Source organism: Onychostoma macrolepis, chromosome 04, assembly GCF_012432095.1.
Source record: "Onychostoma macrolepis isolate SWU-2019 chromosome 04, ASM1243209v1, whole genome shotgun sequence".
Taxonomy (NCBI): Eukaryota; Metazoa; Chordata; class Actinopteri; order Cypriniformes; family Cyprinidae; genus Onychostoma; species Onychostoma macrolepis.
The window spans coordinates 16,401,338-16,423,403 of NC_081158.1; the positions used below are offsets into that span (position 1 = coordinate 16,401,338).

At 35.5% G+C, this 22,066-nt stretch overlaps 1 protein-coding gene across 2 annotated transcripts in view; it reads right to left on the reverse strand.

Annotated features, from left to right (window-relative positions):
* tafa5a (TAFA chemokine like family member 5a) overlaps positions 1-22,066 on the reverse strand; it is a 121,699-nt gene that overhangs the window by 48,827 nt on the left and 50,806 nt on the right. For both annotated transcript variants that reach the window (XM_058772127.1, XM_058772128.1), the window contains exon 2: positions 3,100-3,249. In XM_058772127.1, coding sequence (XP_058628110.1) covers positions 3,100-3,249 — 150 coding nt within the window. The remainder of the gene's footprint in view (positions 1-3,099; positions 3,250-22,066) is intronic.

A 22,066-nucleotide genomic window follows, 5' to 3' on the forward strand; every position in this document is an offset into this window, starting at 1 on the left:
ACCAAAGAACCTCAGCCCTCAGCAGATCTCTTTCTTAGCTCTTTTTCACTTTCTGCCTGGGAAGAAACTCCCAATCACCATCGAGTCGGCCATCTTTGGAATTCATCACTCTTCAACCCGGAAGAACGTGATCGTGAGTCCAAAACCTTGAAACCATCAAGACATTCATCCGAGACTGCATCCGGACACTCGTTCAACGATCAAGGCAATGCAAGTATCGTACATTTAACTAAATGAAACAGAGGTTTAGTATAAGCTATAAACGCCGTTATAAACGGCGCTGATGGTTTTACTCAGGTGGTTAAATTACTCTTTTCATAGCTTCATTCTCTGCTTTTCCTGATAGTTTCCTCCATCAACTCTCATGTGCCCTTTCCCCATGTATGAGTGATTGTTTGTTAGACTAGTTTGTGTTAGTATTTAGTTAATAAATGTTTGTGCACAAATTACATGAGTTTCTGGTTCTGCCTTGCAAATTAATGTCCCTTTACGATTTTGAGCCTTGCTACATGCTCTAATGCATTAATAGGAAATTATTTTCTGTGGCCACGGAAATATCCTTTCTTAGAGTTAATATGAATTTACACTGAATGTTCGCTGGACGAACAGATTAGTTGATGGCAATTTAATTCTGCTACAGTTATTACTGGCAGCCAATATGAATAATTGTAATTAATGGTAATTATTTATATACATTTCCCTTTTGAGCTAATTTGTGTCAGACCTGTGTCCCTATGTCTTATTTAGTTATTAGTTATCTTGTTTAGTTTGATTATTATTTAAGCCCTGTGTTTCCCTGAGTCTAGCGTCCGTTGTTAAACGCAATTTTTTGTCTTCCTGTGTTCCTCTGTTGGATTCCCTGGTAATTGTCACATTAAAAACATTGTATTTGAAGAATCTCCATGCTTCCTCATTCCTTGCTCCGAGCAAATCGTGACAGAACAGCGGAACGAAACAAAAAGTGAGCGGCGCCTTTTTTCCCCCGTTTTGTTTCCGTTTTTTTTAATAGTTTTTTTTCTGTTTGTTTTCTCCCCACGGCATGGAAACCACAGCTCGGTTCATCACCCTAGCCCGAAGAGATCTCCCCTTCGATGAGTGCACCGGGGAATTCTGCGGGCTTGCCGCGAATATGGCGCTGGACGATGCCACTCTTAACTCGCTGTTCTGGCACGGGGCCAACTACCATCCCAGCGGACCTCCCGTCAGAACCAGCCCGCCGTCAGTCTCGCCTACTGTCAGTCAGTCAAGTTTGCCGGCTAATCCAAGCCCTCTGGCCGCTCGTCAGTCAAGTCTATCAGCCGCTGCTCACTCATGCCCGCTGCCATCCGTGGCTCACTCAAGCGCCCTCCAGTGGCTGCTCCTCGAAAGCGCGCTCCAGTGTCTGCTACAGCCCCTGACCAGAGTCTAGTGCAGGCTCCAGCCCCTGACCAGAGTCCAGTGCAGGCTCCAGCCCCTGACCAGAGTCCAGTGTCCAGAGTCAAGCCATGTCCCCTGAAGCCATGTTTGAAAGCCTTGTTGTGTACACAGGAACTATTCTAGTCGGTCTTGTTGGTCTTGTCTTGTCTGTGGGGGTCCCTCAGAAGCAAGCTGCTTCTCTTGTCATGGCCACCCAGGCCATTCCCAAGCCGTTTGCTTCTCTGCATGCCTCTATGGAAGCGGTTCCCGAGTTCACCCCTGAGAGGGCCCCTGACTCCACGTCCAGCACAAGGAGTGCTGTTAGGCACCAGTCATGCCCAGCATGGTCCTCGGATTCCAAGCCGAGCCCTGTGAGGGCTCATGATCCTGTGGATAGCCCTGTGACTTCTCATGTTCCCGAGTTCAGCCCTGTGAGTCTCTCCAAGTTTTTTTTTTTTTTGGGTAGTTTTGCTCCGTTTGTAGTGGCCGGGCCGAGCCGAGCCGAGGGACGAGGGACGAGCCGTACCTCCATGGCCTCCTGTTCTCCCTGCACCGCCATGGCCGCCCGAGTTCCATGCTCCTCTGTGGGTCCCGGAACGGGCGCCACCCTGTAGGCCGTCTGTCCTGTCTCCATGTCCCTGTCCCTTGAGGCCTCCAGAGCACCCCCCACCTCCCCATTGGATGTTGTACGGCGCGGGATGCGCCTTTTGGGAGAGGGAAGTAACTGTCAGACCTGTGTCCCTATGTCTTGTGGTTCCCTCCCTCTTGTGCCCATATTTGGTTAGTTTCCTGTTATTAGTTCATTATTGGTTCATTTCTGTCCTGCTGTGTTTAGTTATCTTGTTTAGTTTGATTATTATTTAAGCCCTGTATTTCCCTGAGTCTAGCGTCTGCTGTTAAACGTGATTTTATGTCTTCCCGTGTTCCTCTGTTGGATTCCCTGGTAATTGTCACATTAAAAAGATTGTATTTGAAGAATCTCTATGCTTCCTCGTTCCTTGCGCCGAGCAAATCATGACAATTTGCTACATGCGATTTAATCCAGTAAAAAAAATATTTTTTCCTTAAATATTTGCTCTTTTGAATTAAAAATATATAATTCATGTAACATACGTACCTTTTCGGCATATAAAGCATATAATTAAAAATACATTTTATATAGCACAAATGACACAATGACACAAATGATTGAAGTAGTGAAGCTTGATGTTATTTCTATATATTTTAGATATTATATAGCTACAATGTGGCATAATACATTTATACATAGGCACATAGGTTCAAGTCCATTACACACAAGCACTGCTTCATGTGCCAGTTCAAAACACTTTAAATTTAACTTAATTATAGCAATATATTTAAAAAAATTTAACATTTAGGCACTTCTTTTGATTACAGCTGCATATTGTATTTTGTGCCACATTTTTTGTTCTAAACTCTGTAAAAGTATTATTTTAAATTATGCTTTTATATCTGAGGGTGTTTCATCTGCACTGGGTCATTTTTATGCACTTTTTTTTTTTTTTCTCAATTATGCCATCATCTGATCTTATATTGTACATTATTGTAATAAATACAAAAATATATGGTAGCAATATTAGTACGGTAGTATGGCCAACCATACGCACCAACTATTAGAGGTATGACAAAAGAATACTGGTATGTAGTACTTTTGATTGACAGGTTCCCCAAATTTGATCTTACCGTCCACACAGGCCGGCCTGGCTCTCGTTGTCCCAGCAATCTGTCCTTTCTTACATGCGCAGCGGGCCGTCTGTCTGGCAATCGTCCTGCGTGGCTGACTGCTGTCTCTGTCTAGAGTGACAATCTCACAGGTTCCTGCTGCCAGTTGACCTGCAGAACATAACCAAAGACAGAAGAGGAGTTCAGTGGGAATAACTGAGAAAAGTGTCCATATCAGTGATTTTTTTTTTAGCTTATTGAGGTTGTTTTTTTGGGTTTTTTCACAGTTCAGGAGACAATGGGGTTATGCTTTGTTTAGGTACTTGATACATGATGATTGTCTTAAAATTCCTAAATAAAAATACAGACAAATGTGACAATAGTAATATAATGTGGACAATGGGCAGCAGAGCTAAAAAAAAATTAAATTAAATAAAAAAACAAGGAACATTTTGATGTTTGAAATGTTTGAGTTCATATGACTGACTGAAAAATTGTTGAGATTTATTAATTGACTCTAGAGAAGTCACATGGGATTATCAAGTGTTTTTTTTTTTCTTTTTTTTCTCTCAATAGAAAGGAGAATGTTTCATGTCTCAGGAGAGGAGGGGAGATTTATACAAAAACAACAATCAACTATCAGTCAACAATCTTATTGTCTCATTTATATTAACCCTCTTTTTTAAAAAGTGTAAAGCAACTACAGCAATTTATTATAATTAGCTTCATCACTTTAAATAAATAAATAAACAAACAAAAACAATGATAATATATTTTAGTCAATATTGTCATTATCTGAAAAAAAGGAGATCTAGAACAGTTTAGCTTCATTACTTTAAACAAATGAACCAACAAACACTGAAAATATATTTTAGTCAAAGCTGCCATCATATGAAAAAGACCTCTAAAATAGTAGAATTATACAACATACTGTGACAGTTATGATGCAAAACACAATCACCCATCTACTGTTATCAAAGTGTTTAACAACTGCATGTGTGGAACTTTTTTTATTTTTATTTTTTCTCTCTGAAACTTCTAACTTTATATATCTTCATTTTAACAAATCAATATTGATTCTTAAATGTCAAGATTGATCTTTTAGTCTATGCTAGTGGACATGTTCAGTTCATTAGTTTTGTTGTGGCCACAGCATTAATTTGATAACATCTGTTTAATCAAATTAGCACCAAAGTTATTAACATCTTTTTTTTTTTTTTTTTTTTTTTGGCCACGACTTCTAATGTAGAGAGAACAATATCCTTTTCTACGGTGGCTGGGAAGTGCAAAACAACATTACAAAGTGTGAAACACTTTTACGAAGCTCGAGACAAATTTACATTTTGGAAAACATTTTTACCTATCATAAAACACAATTACATGGGGAAAACACTTTTACCAAGGACAAAACAAATTTACAATGACAGATTCTTCACGGAAAGGGAATGTACCACACACCGGAAGTGACGCGGTGAAAGCACAGTTGCCAAGTCCGCGACTTTGGGCTTCTTTTTTTGTAAAGTTGCGGGAAAAAATCCCTGGTCGCGAGTTGCGGTTTTTTGGGCTTATTTAAAAAATATGGTTGCTTGTTAGGGAAATCTGACAAGCAACTTCGTTTTTTTATTTATGTTCACCATATTCTCCAGTGCATTGATTGACACTCTGTCTGCTCGCAGTTAATAGCCAACCAGTGCAATAATATAAGTGCTGTAGCGTAATTTGCCATATGTTCCGCTCCATCATTAGAGAAAAATCACATTCAAAAAGAAGACGCGTGACGCTGTTATCCAAGCGATGATAGAAGTAGACGTAGAGGAGTGGGATGACTTTCTTTTAGCCTATTTTTTACAATGCTTTTATAATGTATTAATTATCACGGGCGTCGGGCTGTAATAATAAAAAAAAAAAAAACAAGTAGTCATATCCTAATACTGTGTAAATACATTTGGTATGGCAAGATGTCTTAAAATGTATTTCTTGTTTTAACATTTAAACTTAGACCACATTAATAGATTACCTTTTTACTTCATGAATACACATAAATGACAGCTTAATGATTGTTAAATCTTTTTTATAATATTTTTAATAATATTATATAATATTTTATTTTTAAATATAATATATTATTATTTAATATAATACTTTATATTTTTTCTATAATATTTATGTGGCATTTCGTTTATGTCATTTATTTGATAGTTATTTTCTTTTGAATGGAAGAAAAACCTGTTTTTGACTTCAAAATAAACCACTTTCCCTCTGTATATGGCTGTGGGGACGAGCAGTTTTGTGGTGCTTGGAATTCTTTATAATTAATTAAAAACAAATATTGCCACATTGATGGCTCAAGAAGGTGTAATTGTTCAAATAACACATTATGTCATTAAAAAAAAAAAAATAAATAAATAAAAAAATAAAAAAATAAATATATATATATATATATATATATATATATATATATATATATATATTGTAACCAAGTGTTTATCATGTGTAATATTTCTGTAAAGAAAAATGGACATTTCCATAGAATGACCCCTATATATTTTAGGCTATAAATATGTGGCTATTACAGCTCCCCTTTGAAGCTCTTGTGTTTTTCTCCTTTTCTATCTCTCCAATCCTATTCTGCTCACAGGTGATTAGAGACGAGTTTTGATCCCACTTTTGTTGCAGTTTGCTAATTTTTGTAAAATAGCTTCTGTTTTTGCTTTTCAGATAAAAGAGTGGTTTCAGTTTAATATGTTGCAGACTCGTTTATTGGTAATAATTGATAATAAATCATCAAAAAAAATATATATATTGGGCTTGTTTTGGGCTTGTTTGTAAACAAACCTGCATGAGTATAGCAACCTGGGAACCTGGGAACAATATTTTATGCATTTGTATCAGGAGGATAAAAAAAGTAAAAAATAAAAAGTAAAAAAAAAAAGTAAAATGATGTGTTGATGTGCAAGTAAATATATATATATATATATATATAAAAATTTAATAATTTATTACCTAATTTTAAACTGACAAAGGAACATGAGTTTTTCATTTTCTGATGTCCAAAAGGCACCAAATGACCCAATTAACATTCTGTATTATTATGTTACTTAAAAGAAAGCTTTGTAAATAGGCCTACTGTAAAAGCCTGACAATCATGCCAATAAAGTTTTGACTTTATGGGCAAATTCCAGTCGGAAGTATGCATCCCTTTTCTCCACTCTCTCAATGAAAGACAATGTAATTTCCTCATTATCTTCACTTGGAATATATATATTCGGTTGCTGGGGTATATTTGTAGCAATAGCCAAATATACATTGTATGGGTCAAAATTATCCACTTTTCTTTTATGCCAAAAATTATTAGGATATTAAGTAAAGATCATGTTCCATGAAGATATTTTGTACATTTCTTACCGTAAATGTATCAAAACTTAATTTTTGATTGGTAATATGCATTGCTAAGAACTTCATTTGGACGACTTTAAAGGCGATTTTCTCAATATTTTGATTTGTTTGCACCCTCAGATTCCAGATTTCCAAATAGTTGTATCTCAACCAAATATTGTCCTATCCTAACAAACCATACATCAATGGAAAGATTATTTATTCAGCTTTATTTCTTTATTTGAAAAATTGGCACTTAAGACTGGTTTTGTCGTCCAGGGTCACACACACACACACACACACACATATATATATATATATATATATATATATATATATATATTCAGCACATAGCTATCAACACATAAATGCCAGAATGTAAAAATTGGTACTCTATGCATTTAAATGTGGTCCAATTTAATTTGCGCTTTACCAACTAAACAACAAAATTGACCCCTGTTTTCTAATACAAATGCACTGTGCTCATATTTAACACTGCATTAAATTAAACATCAAAATGTACATATCAATTTGTGCCTTATATTGTGATTTCACATGGAAGTATATTTTAGTCCATACATTTGAGAGACGTCCTTAAATGTGACATATCTATAACAAATGCATGCATGCAACATTTTGATGGTGCTTTCAATTCCTCCATATTTAATCATGTTGTATTAACTATGTTGTGTTAACTGTGATCTCATTCGCCATTCTCTGATTATCTACTGAAGCTCCCTCTGCACCTGTATCATTTCCACGCTTCTTTGACTTGCGCCTGGCACTGAGGCAAAGTTGGAAAGTTTATACAACTACCACGAACAGAAGATTCTTCAACCTTCTGTTTGTGGTAGTTGTATAAAGACATCTCTATGTCTAAATAAACAATCACAATTCTTGTCAAGAAAAAAGAGACAGAAACAGCGATTGTGAGCAGGATGGCAAAAAGGGGTAGCCAAGCTTAGATGAATAGTGACCACGTCCACTCCTGGCCACTCTCTACATTCTAAAAAATGCTGGGTTAAATACAACCCAGTGCTGGTTAAATATCGGACAGAACACATGCTGGGTTGTTTTCAACCAACAGTTGGGTTAAACGTTTAACCCAACCTTCTGGGCAGTAACCCAACCGTTGGGTCTAAACAACCCAATCGCTGGGTTGTATTTAACCCAGCATTTTTTAGAGTGTAACGAACTGTCATTTTTGTATAACATTACACCCCACTATATCGAGTCTACAGAGTTTCCTGACTAAGCTTATTGCATAACTTAAGCAATTTCAAGCAATCCTGAACCCATTAAAAATGTAAACACTGCACCAATAATTTAGAAATCAACAACACAACTTCACAGCTTAAGTTAAGGCTGTGTGTTACCTTCTGTCCTTCTGTGCGGCCTTCAGGTTAACCTGTCTATAGGTGAATCTGGTCTACAGGGAATCTGCCTCCTGCTCCAGGTCTGAGGATTCTGATTGGCAGCGAGTCAGAACTGTGATTTAAACTGACCCAGAGTCAGTGTGCGGAGTAAGAACAGGGTTAATTAACTAACGCACAGGTCACATACAGGCTAATGGAGAATCTTAAGATACACAGCCGTACTGCCACACTAAGTTTGTGTGTGTGTGTGGGCAAAGGTTAAACAACATCAAGCTTAACAAGATGTTTGTGTTTTCACGAAATTTATACAACCTTTAGCCTGAAGATTGCAGCGTGTGTGAGTTGGATTATGTAAAAATCCATTTGTCAGTGTGTTTGCTGTCTAGATGAGACTTGTTAAGCTCTGCAGGTGATGAGAAAACAACTTCCTGATATTTCATAATTTAACTGCTGTTCTATTCATAACACCCCCGCCGCCTTATATTCTGATATGTGGATATCACAACGTCTTTACAAAACACCTTTCTTCCCCCTTTCAGATTGCTTTAAAAATCAAAATGACCTATGCTAGAAAGACCAGGCAATGTTCTTCATCTCCTTCTAGATTTCATCAACTTTCTTTTCATTTATATTCCACCCCTCCTCCATGCTACTGGATGATGTTGGATAATGATATGTCATATGTGCGTAGCAGCGGGAAATCCATCTTTCTCTTTAACACTCATTTCTGCAGTGATTGCATTTGTCTGCCTGATCTGAAAATCCCCAACAGGAACTGCAAAAAAAACTTCCCCCTTACATTGCTATAAGCATAGTAAGACACTAAGAGATGAGATGAAGCACTTTGAAATCTCCTTTTTGTCAGCAATTCCTTTATCAGCATTCATGCACTGAATAACATTCTTCTGCTTTGTGTCCCAGTGTAGGCAACATTTTGTTATCCTGTACTGCACTGGTATTAAAATATTATATTAGCGTAATATTATAATAGAGCTGTTATTCCATGCATCTTTAAAATCTTCAAAATGCCCTTGATCTTTTGCGTAAAGAGCTTGCTGCACTATGAACACATACTACAGCTTTCATTAGCTGCAACCTATTGCAATACTGTATGTCTGCAGTCTCTATTAGACATCCTTTCTTGAGTTGTCTTATGCAAGGATCAAGCGAAAACTGCAGAAAGATGCCATTATTAATGTAAGAGATAATTTACTGGAGCGAATATCAGGTTTATAAGATATCCTTATTAATGTTACTGCAACAAATCGCAAAATACATTTAAATATCTTATAATCTTTAGATATTATTTATTAAGACCTAATGAATGTATATACATACATACATACATACATACACATATTATATTTATATATTCAGAGGAAATATAAATAAATATTAAAATAGTACTTTGTATATATTTCCTTTAACTATAACTTTTAAGTCTGTGTGTCCTTGAACACAGGGGCCATTAATATTATATATATATACGCAACCATATTCCTTTCTCAGTTTTCCTTAATTTGTTTGATATTTCTCCATCCAGTGCATATGTCACATAATAATGGTGATGTAAATGCATTTTTGCTGTCTTCACTGCAATGCACAAACAGCGCAGTTAAGACAAATAGTCCTGTGTGAATTCATATCAGGTCTTTCTTTCGTTCTTTCGTTCTTTCGTTCTTTCTTTCTTTCTTTCTTTCTCTCTTTCTCTCTTTCTTTCAACACAAATTCTCATTCAGTATAATTGAGCATTATATAAGAATAGACTTTTTGCACCTTAATGGTTTTTTTTCACATAAATATGTATATCATTATAAAATATGAATGCAACATTTTTACTTTATTGACTTTACTAAAGCAGGCGATATGTAACAAGAATGAATCATACATGCCAATATTAATTTATTTGTTAAAAATAATTTGTTGTATAAAAGCAACAACATGTTTAGTATAATGAATCATACTGTATGTACAGTAATGTGAGGGTTCTAGTCTCTGCTTCCTCTCTTCCTCCCTCCTCGTAGTCTTGTTTTCCCACCAACCTGTCTTCCTTGATCCATGTTTCCAAACAAAATAATTTAGAATCTGTTTATGGGACACTTATTATTTATTGTAAATATTCTGTTAAGATTGTTTACATGTTTCAGTATAATTACCGTATAAAAGCACAAAATTGCCATTATTCTATTTTGAATGTGTTTTTAATATAAGTTTTGAGAGCAAGAAATTAGCATTTGATACATAATGTTTTAAAGGTTTTGCATATGAATGACAAAAGAGTTCATTGGAATTTTGGAAGAAGTGGTCATTGAATGCATTTGAAAACCCTGACTGAGGGTTTTGACAATATGACTTCATTTTTGACCAATGCATAAAATATAATATAATTATAATATAATACAGTTCCATAAACATGACTTGTCTCACATTTCTCTAAGCTCAATCTCTTTCCCCAAGCTTATTAGATCACTTTCTCATGCATTAAGGTCATTAGACAAATGTTCGACAGCAGCATACACAGCTGAAGTAAAACGGTAATTGATTTGGTGTTTTTGCAAAGCCTGAAGGCTCTTGTAGATTAGTGACGATACTGGTGTCAGTGTCAATGCATTTATGTATTTCCTTCAGTGTTTGTGGTATTGAAACATCTAAAAAGCTTGTGTTAATGGCAGACATTGGCTGAATCTGAGCTCTATTTATATCTTGAGTGCTTTAGTGTTTAAAAAAATGAAATGCTGAATTGCTGGAAGTCACTTACGCGGATGCTTCTGTAATTGCTCAGACATTTAGAAAAAGAAAAAGAAAAGTTATTCATCCATTTACTAGAAAAAGTGAGCAGAGAGAAATGGAAGAAATGAAAGGAAGTGACATTTTAAAATCTAAAGGCTGGTAAGTGTGTATTTAAATTCTTACTAGCCAGATCTAGGCATGGGCAGTGTTAGGATAATACAAATATCTGTTTTGCCCACCTTTTTGTTAAATGTTTCTTTGTGTTAGAGTTTAGGTTTCTTTATTCCTGCCTTTTGTTTTTCATATCTGTAACTGCCAACACTATCAACAGGTAAATTATGTCTTTCTTTAAATGTCTATGCATTCCATTGGACTGATTTCACACATGCTTGCAGGTGTTCCCAGAACATTTCAACATATAGCACTCCAGGCCCTTGATAGGGAAAACTACATTTTAAAAAGTGTTCTAAATAGCACCAAAAGGGGTTCACTATTGTAAAAAAAGATGAAGAATACTAATTTGGTACAGTTTTGAACCATTTTTGAACCATCCTGAATGCATTCCTCATAGCAGTGAAGCACCTCCCATTTGCCTCTCTACCACCTAACATATAATTTATAGGACAAGTTATGAGAAAACACACCAAAACAGGATTCACTTTGGAGTGTTGTACCAAAGCACACTGATTATGATTAATATCATTTTCCATGTAACATGGCTTTGTCCATGACTTCCATTGAATATGATTTTCTTTCAATAGTCATTGATTCAGGTCAGCTCTATGACTTCCTCAACTCATCTGCTAAGTTAACACAGTAGAATAACCAGAAAAGCTGCAAAAGTAATGTGGATTATACAAGAGGGTAGCGTCTTACTCAGATACAATCATACTATGTGGAAATGGTACCTAAGTTATTCTGGTTTCAAATTATCCCTCCTTCAACATAAATCTATTCGATTTGTATGCCCATTTTACCAGTCACCAGTGTTGGGGAGTAACTAGCGACATGTAAAAGAATTACGTAATTTAATTACAAAATAAATGTAACTGTATTCTGTTACTGAGAAGAAAAAAAAAAAAAAAAAACAACCTTTAATTGAATGACAGTTACTTCTGAAAATGTTAACTATTACAAAGGGGGTTACATCTGAATATTTTCACACACATATAGATATGATTGATTTATTTCTCAAATTGCATTGACTTCTCAAAAATACGAGGCACCAATGTTTCAGAGGTTTGGGAGACAGAACTTTTTTTATGAACTATTTGGGTTTCATTATATGCTTTATGTATTTATGTATGTATGTGTGTATGTATTTATTTTTTAGATTAACTGTTTTTTTTTTTTTTTTTTTGTTAGATGCCAGTGCTTCCTGTCATAGCTATGCAAAGATTTGATTTCAAAAACTGTATCATAGCTATTAAACATTTTCTTGTTATGATTTTAAATCTTTAATTTAACCTCAGAATGATCTCTAAGTAAAAATAAATGCTAAAGTCTGATTTTGTGGTGGCTGTGCTTTAAAATTAAATTATTATAATCTTAATTCAAGTGAAGAAGGATTTTGAAAGTCTGACAGTAATCAGTGTCTTACTGTAAGTAAGAGTATTACTGTAAGGTTAACTCTGCCTGCTTTAAATGTTTGAAAATGATTAACAGTTCACTAGAAATTTTGAAAAGTGATCAAAGAGTAATCTGTCAGTCATGCAATCCGTTACATTACATTACTTTAATAAAGTACTTGGAATTGTTACACTACTTATTGCATTTTAAATAGGGTAACTTGTAATCTGCAACCTATTACATTACCAGAGCAAACCTGCCACAAGTACCATTCATGTCTGTAGTGGTGTGGTTGCATAAATAAATTACATTTAAAATAGGCAAGAGATAACTCAAAAACTCAATCTCAAGAGATAACTCAAAGTTAACTCAAAATTGAAATTCACATACTGACCCATGTTGTTCCAAAAATATATGACTTTCTTTTTTTAAAAATGGAAGTCAGTGGTACCAACATTGTACAACATATCTTATTTTATTTCCATAGAGAAAACAAAACAGTCAGTAAATTATTATTATTTAAATTATTATTATTAAATTAATATTTTTTTTGGGGGGGGGTCGGCTTTCCCTGTAAGGGTTGGTTTAAATCACAAAGGCACTAGTAATAATGATGCTTGCCTTCTCTATACAAATCACAGATCTCAGCACAGACTTGTATAGCTGATAAAGGATGTTTCCAGAGATTTCCATTGAATATGATTTTCTTTCAATACCCACTGATTCAGAGGTCAGCTCTATGACTTCCTCAACTCATCTGCCAAGTTAACAGAGTACAATAACCAGAAAAGCATTCAGTGCTGTTCTTACTACACACCTCCTCTCAGCTTATAATTTCTGTTGTTGTACTATGGTGGTAAACAAATGTTTTCCAAATTAATTCAAATGTCTTGCAAGTTAATCTTGTTGATGACACCTTTCTAAGCTTGACATTAATCAGATGCTGTTAGCCACATGCAAGGCAAACCCTCACTGCTACTGAGGATATAGGCTATGCCTATGCAGTTTTATCATTTGTTCTTCTCATAATTCCCCATTGTGTCTCTTGAAATCAAAACATTATTATAGAGTCTTTGACATCACCTCCAACAACAATTACCCAGTTGACTATGACATCATCTCTAACAACACCCCAACTGCTGGATTTTGCCTATGTTTTTAGTTGTGTTGCATTTTTACTTCAGAATGTATAGTGTTGCTAAAAATGTCTTAATAGTGGTGCTTGAGTTCCAACTTCCTCTGTGTTTTACTGACTGCGATCGTTCTGAATCTCCATGTGAACTAAAATCAATGTAAAGACACTCAATTAAACAAGCTGTGATTCCAAATAGCCTTCACAAAAACTATGTGTGAGTCTTGGTCTTGTCTTACTTCTAGTCAGCAGGGTAGTTTTAAATGATGCCCTTAACAAGCTTAATCAGGGGTGAACCCCAGCACAGTGTCCCAGCACAGCATATCGCCTAATTTCTGCAACATCCGACTGCTGCCAACCCACTTGCCAGCTTCAATTTCACTGTTGGGGATTTTGCTGTAGGAAACATTGCATCTGCTGCAGAATGTTTTCAGTAGACAGAGGGGGAAAAAAAGTTGTGTGAAGTGAATACTGACTGTATTAATGTAATCATTGATTAGTTATTGTACATGTTTATGTCTGTGCTAAAGACGTGTGAAACCTGAATAGTAAGAGGTGATTACTAATACTTGTATGGCCTGCAAAATTAGGCCATAATATTTATATGTATATACGTATATATGTGAATGATTTGGCAATACTGTGCAAGTCAGAGAGAGAGAGATAGAGAGAGAGAGATTCGTTCTGCAAGGTCGTTACTCAGTTATGATACTAGACAAGTTTCTATTTGTGTACACTGTGAACAAGTGTACCATTTACATTTTATTTTAGCTTTTTAGAATGCCAATCTAATTATATTCCCATAATGAAAATTGCCCTGTTCTTCTCAGAAAATTTGAACCACTTTTTCATATATTACCGTCCATAAAAAAATAATTTACTTGGATAATTCATGCTCTTGAATCACAAATGATCTCATTTTAGTTATTAATATCTCTAATCACAAAAATGATTTATAAATGATTTATATATTAAATTCAAATCAAATCAATGATTAAAAACTTCAAAACACATCTTACATTTTTATTATTTGAATTTTCACATTCATAATCATCACTGAAGAATGTTGACATAAATTAAATAAATAATAATATGCCATAAATTGGTGAATTAAAAAAAAAAAAAAAATGTATGGTGATTTTTGTGGTGCGTTTACATTTAAAGAACAATCACACAACCCTTCCTAATGTGGAACCTGGTCTTAACCCTCAGGGCCTTTTGGGGGGTTTGCATGAGTTTGTGTGGGATCACAAGGCCTATAATCTGTGAGCAGATTCGGGGTCCATGAGGCCATTCATTGTGCTTCATCAGCATTCAGTGAAGAGGACATTTCGCCTTCAGAGCGTGAATGCCGCCTTGAGATGGTCTGTCTTTAATCTCAGCTGGCGGGGTCTGATGCAGGATAAAGACACCACACATCCTCTCATCCGCTACTTCCTCCAGGTCCTCTCTAGACTTCCCTCTATCTCACTACCTCTTCATTCTCATTGCACCAACTCTTACTGCCTTTAAATCCCTCATGATCTTAATGTGACCGGTATGTTCGACTAAGGAGTGTGTGAGAATTTGTTGGGTTTGGGGTGAGGAACATTCTGCTAAAAGTCTGTGTAATCAATTTTGTGAAACCTAGCAAAACAAAATACAATGAATGGATCAACAAAGGTTCTTAATGTTTTTAGGGGATCAGATTTATGCCCCCTCAGCAGGTCTGGACCAAAGGGGAATCACCCAAAGGAACATGATTTCAACTGACAAGCAACACCCCTCACACCCCTTGAATGCAATTTCAACCAAGGGTCATAGAAACCGCTATAAATGCCTCACACAGTTTGTGTGCTCCCAATTCATTACATCATGTAACTGACCCTTAAATCCTTACTTAAAGTACATTATCATATTACCCTATGTGACCATATCCGGATCAGCAGTAGAGACAGCGATATCTCGAATGCTTTGTCCAACTGTACAGATCTCACCTTGGAAATATCTTTATCGACATGTAGCTCATGAACAGCTTACAGAATCGAAAGCTCATATGACAGAATACTATGGTAATTAAATATTTGTTTGTGACTTACAGTCACTTGCAAATTGAGATTTGCATTCAAAGTGATAAAAGTCCAAGCGAAAGAAAATAGAGAAAAGGGTGCTTCTTGTAGTCTGAAGGACACTTAACTTTCAGAAATGTATTGATAACAACCACTGACTGACACCACTGAATGCGAAAAAATTTGAATTGTTAATTTAACCCTCATGCTAATGACTGACTTGCATCTTAGTAATTGCAGGTTCAGTCCCAAAGTCTTGCCCAAAGGCAATATGTATGTAGGAAAAACTGGATTTAAAGAAGAAGAAGAAGAAAGAAAGAAAGAAAACCACATATGGACTACATTAATCTGGCTTATATGGAAGAAAGCTCTCGGTGCAATTTAAAAAATAGGTTTCATTTGTAAGCGCTGTATTTGGCACAAATCTAACATAGCAACAAATGAACAGATCTAAGAGTAGAAAAATCCTGAAGGAGAATGTGCTGGAATTCACAAGAGCACTGGGACTTGGAAGTCAGTTGAATGATGATTTATCTTCAACAGTGACCTGAAATATACCGTAAAACCCTCAATACTGTGGCTTAAAACCAACAAAGTACATTTCCTAGAGTGGTCGATTTATAGCCCAGACCTTAATCCAATTGAGCATCTGCAGAATGACTTAAAATGGCCATCCACAAATGGTTCCCATCCAACTTGATGCAGCTTGAGTAATTTTGCCAGAAAAAAAATGGGCCAAAGGTTTCAGATTTACATTAACATTTATGCATTTGGCAGACAAAGATATAACAGATGCTAACAAAGCTGATCCTACCACACATTAACTTTCCATAAGGGGATACTTATGAATAAAATAATTTAAAATTAAATACGAAAATAAATAGTTAAATTTCAGTTTATTTGCTGGAGATCTTTTCCTTTTGTCCTGAATTATGAATGTTCAAATGTGTCAAAGAGACCCATTGCATTAGGATTGTTGTTTTTGTATGTATTATAATGGTAGCACTTTATTTTACAGTAAGTGTACTTCCCTGGTACATACATGGTAAATATCTTGTATCTACAGGTAAATGAGTGGTAACACAAAGTACTTACCTGAATAGTATGTACATGGTAACAAATAAGAAACACGGCTGTACTTAACAGTCGTACATAAATGGTAATTAGTTTGTACATACAGACAAATGTGGGTAAGAACGGTGACTTACAGGTAGTGCCCGTACATTGTAACTCATTAGATACTTTACTGTACTAATGTATATACATGGTAAATATGTAGTACTTACAGACAAGTGGGCACAAACAGGCAGGTCCTTACAGTATCCATATATGTGTAACTAATACACATTACTGTACATACTAATGATATGTACATGGTTAATATGTAGCATCTACGGAAAAATAGCTATTATGTGGTAACAAGCAAGACATATACTGTACTTGGTATACATGTGGTAAATATGTAGTACTTACAAACAAGTGTGTATTAATGTTAAATTGCTCTCCACAACAGCGCTTACAAAGTTTGAAGAATTGGTAATTCCTGTGTAATGTTTATGTAAAATGGTGCACTTTATTTTACAGTCCTATTTCCATATACTTACTATGTACCATCTATCATCAATTACTCAATAAGTACCTTGGTCCATGTTTATACCCCCAACTCGAGTACCGCATAACTTATTCTGTACATTAACTAATAGGTACATACACCAGCACTTGCATAGTAAGTATATGGAAATAGGACTGTAAAATAAAGTGCACCATTTTACATAAACATTACACAGGAATTACCAATTCTTCAAACGTTGTAAGCACTGTTGTGGAGAGCAATTTAACATTAACACACACTTGTTTGTAAGTACTACATATTTACCATGTGTATACCAAGTACAGTATGTGTCTTATTTGTTACCACATAATAACACATTTTTCCGTAGGTGCTACACATTTACCATGTACATACCATTAGTATGTACAGTAATGTGTCTTATTAGTTACCATATACGGATACTGTAAGGACGTGCCTTTTTGTACCCTCTTGTCCGTAAGTACTACATATTTACCATGTATATACATTAGTAAGTACAGTAAAGTATCTAATTAGTTACCATGTACAGGCTCTACCTGTAAGTCACCGTTCTTACCCACACTTGTCTGTATGTACAAACTAATTACCATGCATGTACGACTGTTAAGTACAGCCGTGTTTCTTATTTGTTACCATGTACATACACCTTAGGTAAGTACCATGTATTACCACACATTTGCCTGTAGGTACAAGATATTTACCATGTATGTACCAGGGAAGTACACGTACTGTAAAATAAAGTGCTACCAAGCCGGTATATTCTGCATCTAACATCTATGTGTTTCACAGTAATAGGTAATAGGTTTGGGATGACATGAGGGTGAGTAAATGATGACAGAATTTTTGTTTTGGCTGTGAACTATTACTTTAGTAAAAAGCAAGTTTTCTATTTTATAACAGTCACTGTATATTTCCTTAACTGACCCCAGTCCCTCTTTGCTACTGCAATCAGTTTCTCAAAGCAGCCCTCATCAACGGTGCTGACTGAAATAACAATGAGCTGCACACTGAGCTGAAGACACAAGTCATCTCATACTCCTTGATTGTTCCTTACCACTTCAGCAATATCTGCAAACTCTTCCCATCTGTGCTGTTCCATTTTTGTTCCCCCCAATCTGCTTATTCAGAGCACAGACAAACAAAAATGGCCTTCCAGTACTTGTTCAAAACAGTGAGAAGAAAGCTATTTTAAAATTCTCTTTTATGGCTTAATTACCATGTGAGCCAGCCACTGAAGACCTAATTCTCATAGTTCAGCAGCCACTGATTTTGAAAAGCAGAAATCTCATAACTGTTTGCACAACTAATGTAGGTTGTTAAAATGCAACGTCAGATGTTGGCATAACTGAAGTTAAACCCCTACTCCCTTAACCCTTAAAGTATGTTTAGTGTGACCACATCTGTCACTCAAATGCTCATACCATTACCTATTTTGTTTTATGATTCATAAACCTCCAAAATCACTAAGCAATAATGAGTGTGTGAAGTGAATTAGTGTAAACTCGATGAATGAAATGAGTGCAAATCAAATAGATGGATAGTCAAACAGTTGTCTGAACAAAGAATTTCATATTGTTGAAATGTTAAGGCTTTGTGAGTTCCCAGCATGCATTGCAGCATGAATAAATTATGCAGTTACTGTTATAGGATTATTGTTTTGATGTTAGCTGATTTAATTTAAACTTTTTTGTTGTTGTTTTATCGTTATTGTTAGTTATGTGTTGTACTGTGATGTAAAGGGCTCATCTTTTTAACATTTGTTGATTGCCACCGTTCTTGAGGTTAGTGTCTAGTTTTGAGGCCTAGAGTATGTTCAACCTCTTTTGTCGGTTTTCTGGATGTCTTAGTCTTGTAAATTGTTTTATAAACAAAGACAATATTGTTTACATATTAGACTAATTTATCCATTAATGTTTGTCATTTGTAATCAAGTATAAAAGTTCTCAGAGCATAATTTGAGAAAAGCATTACAAGTCTTTTTAACTAACAAAACTGTTAGCTGAACAAAAAAGAGACATGTGAATTTACTCAGTGGCCTGGGTTGAGTGAACAATTTGGACCAAAGTTGAGTAAACTCAAAAAAACTGCAAGTTGCCTTGAAGTTTTAATTTAGTGTAAGTCAACTTTTCATTTTTTACAGTGTAAGAAATGACACTAGGGCTGTGGATAAACAATAATTATCTCAATATAATTTTAATTTCTCCAGTTTCAACTGTCAGAGTCTTTTGTATACACATGGATAAATTAAAGGCTAACATTTCAGCTGTGTGTATGTTAAGGCCATTGCACAGAGTCCGAAATTTTCGTATGCGTTTTTCTGTTTTTTTCATATTCATCATCCTTTCCTATCAAAATGCTTGTTACGGATGCGAAAACTCCGAAAATCGAGCCTGATCCAAATTTTTTTTATGACGGACGAAAGTTTCGGAGGCAGTGTGTAAACGCGATTGACACAACATGAGGACTGAGTGTGCATTGACCTTTAGTGCTGGACTCAGTGACTCAGTGAAAAATTGTGTTCATTTAAATATGAATACATACGCCATCATTTATTAATATCACCTATAAACTGAGATTTATATGTATATTTTCAACCCAATGGATACTCATCAAAACAGTGCTCATCAAGCTAATTCACAGAAGACTGCACTGTGGGACATGGAGTATACTGTATGACATGCCAGAAGCTTGCTTCAGCATTTGCAGTATTGCTTTAATTGTCCTCTGTTCTATTGTATGTCAGTGGTGGAACTTTAGTTTGAACTGCTAGTTTTACTGCATGCTACATAGGCAAATTACAAAATCTGAACTATGATGAATACTACTGCAACAGTGTCTCAGTCATCATTATTCTGCTGAATAGCCCTCTGCCTCCTAAGGTTGCCATCCCACTAGCCGATTTTCCAATTTTCATCTAATTTTCAGTTGTAAGTTTCATTTACATAGTCCTTCGAAAGTCAAAAGGACTGAGTTCCAGGTTTCTCTGGAGGTTGATAGTCCATAAAGATGTAGTTAGAACTAGTCATAAATTTCAACAATTCTCCAAATAACTGTAACGGTACTGGCCAGAAAGTTCCCAGTAGACATGATGGACCCATTGATACAAATGACACAAACTTGTCTGGTCATGATATCAGACCATTGACAACACATTGGCAATCGCATCTAAATTCGTCAAGACTCCACAGATTAATTGGGGTTGTTTAATGGTGAATTTTCAGTTAACTTGCGGTATTATCATTGATCTTTAACAGGGCATGTTCTTCTCAAACAATTATGATAATATGGATTATTAAAACAATAAGAATAATAAGAATAAGAATCTCAGATACTAAGTCAATACTGTATGGATATGTACACCAAATATAAGCTATTATACATATGTAATTCACTTTGGATAAACACCATCTGCTAAATAAATACATTTAAATGCATACAGCCACAGTACTGGAAGACAGCTCATTCTACAGTGACTGAATTCATGCATATGGTGAGTCAGCAGTGGGGTGGAGTCATATAATTCATTCAGCGCCATACATCTATATTACTTTGGCATGTGATTGTATTTCATAATTATGGTTATGCACAAGTTCAGATAACCATTTGCTCATGAATATTTAGTCCGTATCATGAATATGCATTGAGTTAGTGAAGTGGCTCTGTTGATGCAGATTTATGGCTGTGCATGGGACATAATTAAAAGGTAGAATACAAGCTGCCAGAACCTTGAAAACAAGCTACACACAATGTTTCAGGCCTCAGGTGGAGTGTGTTGTCTGCTTTGAAACAAGTTCCTCAAAAGCACGCTAGCAAATGATGGGTTATGGTGATTAATTGTGTCAGTTAATTTATTTATTATCTCTAAACTGAGTAACTGAACTAGAGATGTAGACTTAGATAATGCATAATGTCCCTATAAAATAAAACAACAGCATCTTAACATGTGACCTGGACTAATGCTAATACCACATACAGTACATTGAGTACTACAAAAATACCATAGCATTATCAAGGTACATGGAAGAAGTAAGTTATCTGGGTTATTTTTTTATCTACTTTTTAATGAATACCTTTAATTCAGACACACTATCCTTTTCACATAATGTTTTTCCACTAAACTGGAGGGGTGGGGGGGTGACATATAAATTAACATAAATTAACTGGTTTTATTTGAGTCAAAAAGAGTATTTAACATCACTGAACCAACTCATATACCTTATTTTATACCAATAAAAATATTTGTTTATGGGTTAAATCAGGTAGAAATATCTCCCTTAAGGTAACAATCACAGGTTACCACTTTTTACAGTGTACTTTAGTAAGGAAATGCACATATACAAGTAACTGAACCAATGATATTCTTGTTTGAAATATTCTTTCTCTCAAATGTGGTAACTGACGATGTTGTTGCCTGGCTACAATTACCGCTGCCATAATCGCTAGAAAGTGTACTCAAAAATCATTGTTATACATAGCAAATTGTATTTTATGTGCTGTTTGGTTTCATTTGGTGTGATATAGATTGATGCAAATTGCACCAGGCAATTTGTGTGACAGAAACGCAATTCATAATGAACCTAATTTACATAGAAACAAGGTGTGTTTGTGTGAAAAGTAAAGTCAATTACTAAATTAAAAGGGGAAAAAAAAGAAGAAGAAGACGCAGTGCAGTTTCAGCACTGAACATTTTAGCACTGTGTCTATTATACTGGATTGCGGGTTTTTGCTCTGACAAACACGGCTGTTTATTGAATTACCTTCTAGATATTAAACTTTGGTCAGTAGCTTGTCCCACACTGTTAGTATACAGACATGCGTCAACTCATGCGCCTTGTTGAGGAAAGGTGTACTGTTACTTATGGGAGACTTAGGGATGTCTCTTTTGACTTGTGGCAGCAAAGAACCACTTAACAAACACTCAGAACCCCACAGCATCCACATAGCAATGCTCTAAAAAGCACTCAGAGCACCCCAGTCCACTGGCAACCACCCACAGTGACTTCTGCATAGGCAACTACCACGCACATTTTCTTGAGAAAACCTAAAAACAACATTTGTGAAATAAGCAAAGCATACAACTTATTTTCTGTATCAGGTTTTAAAGTATAATATCCAGCCATTATGATGCAAAGGTCAGTACACTTGGATAGTGATCTTATTTTCACAG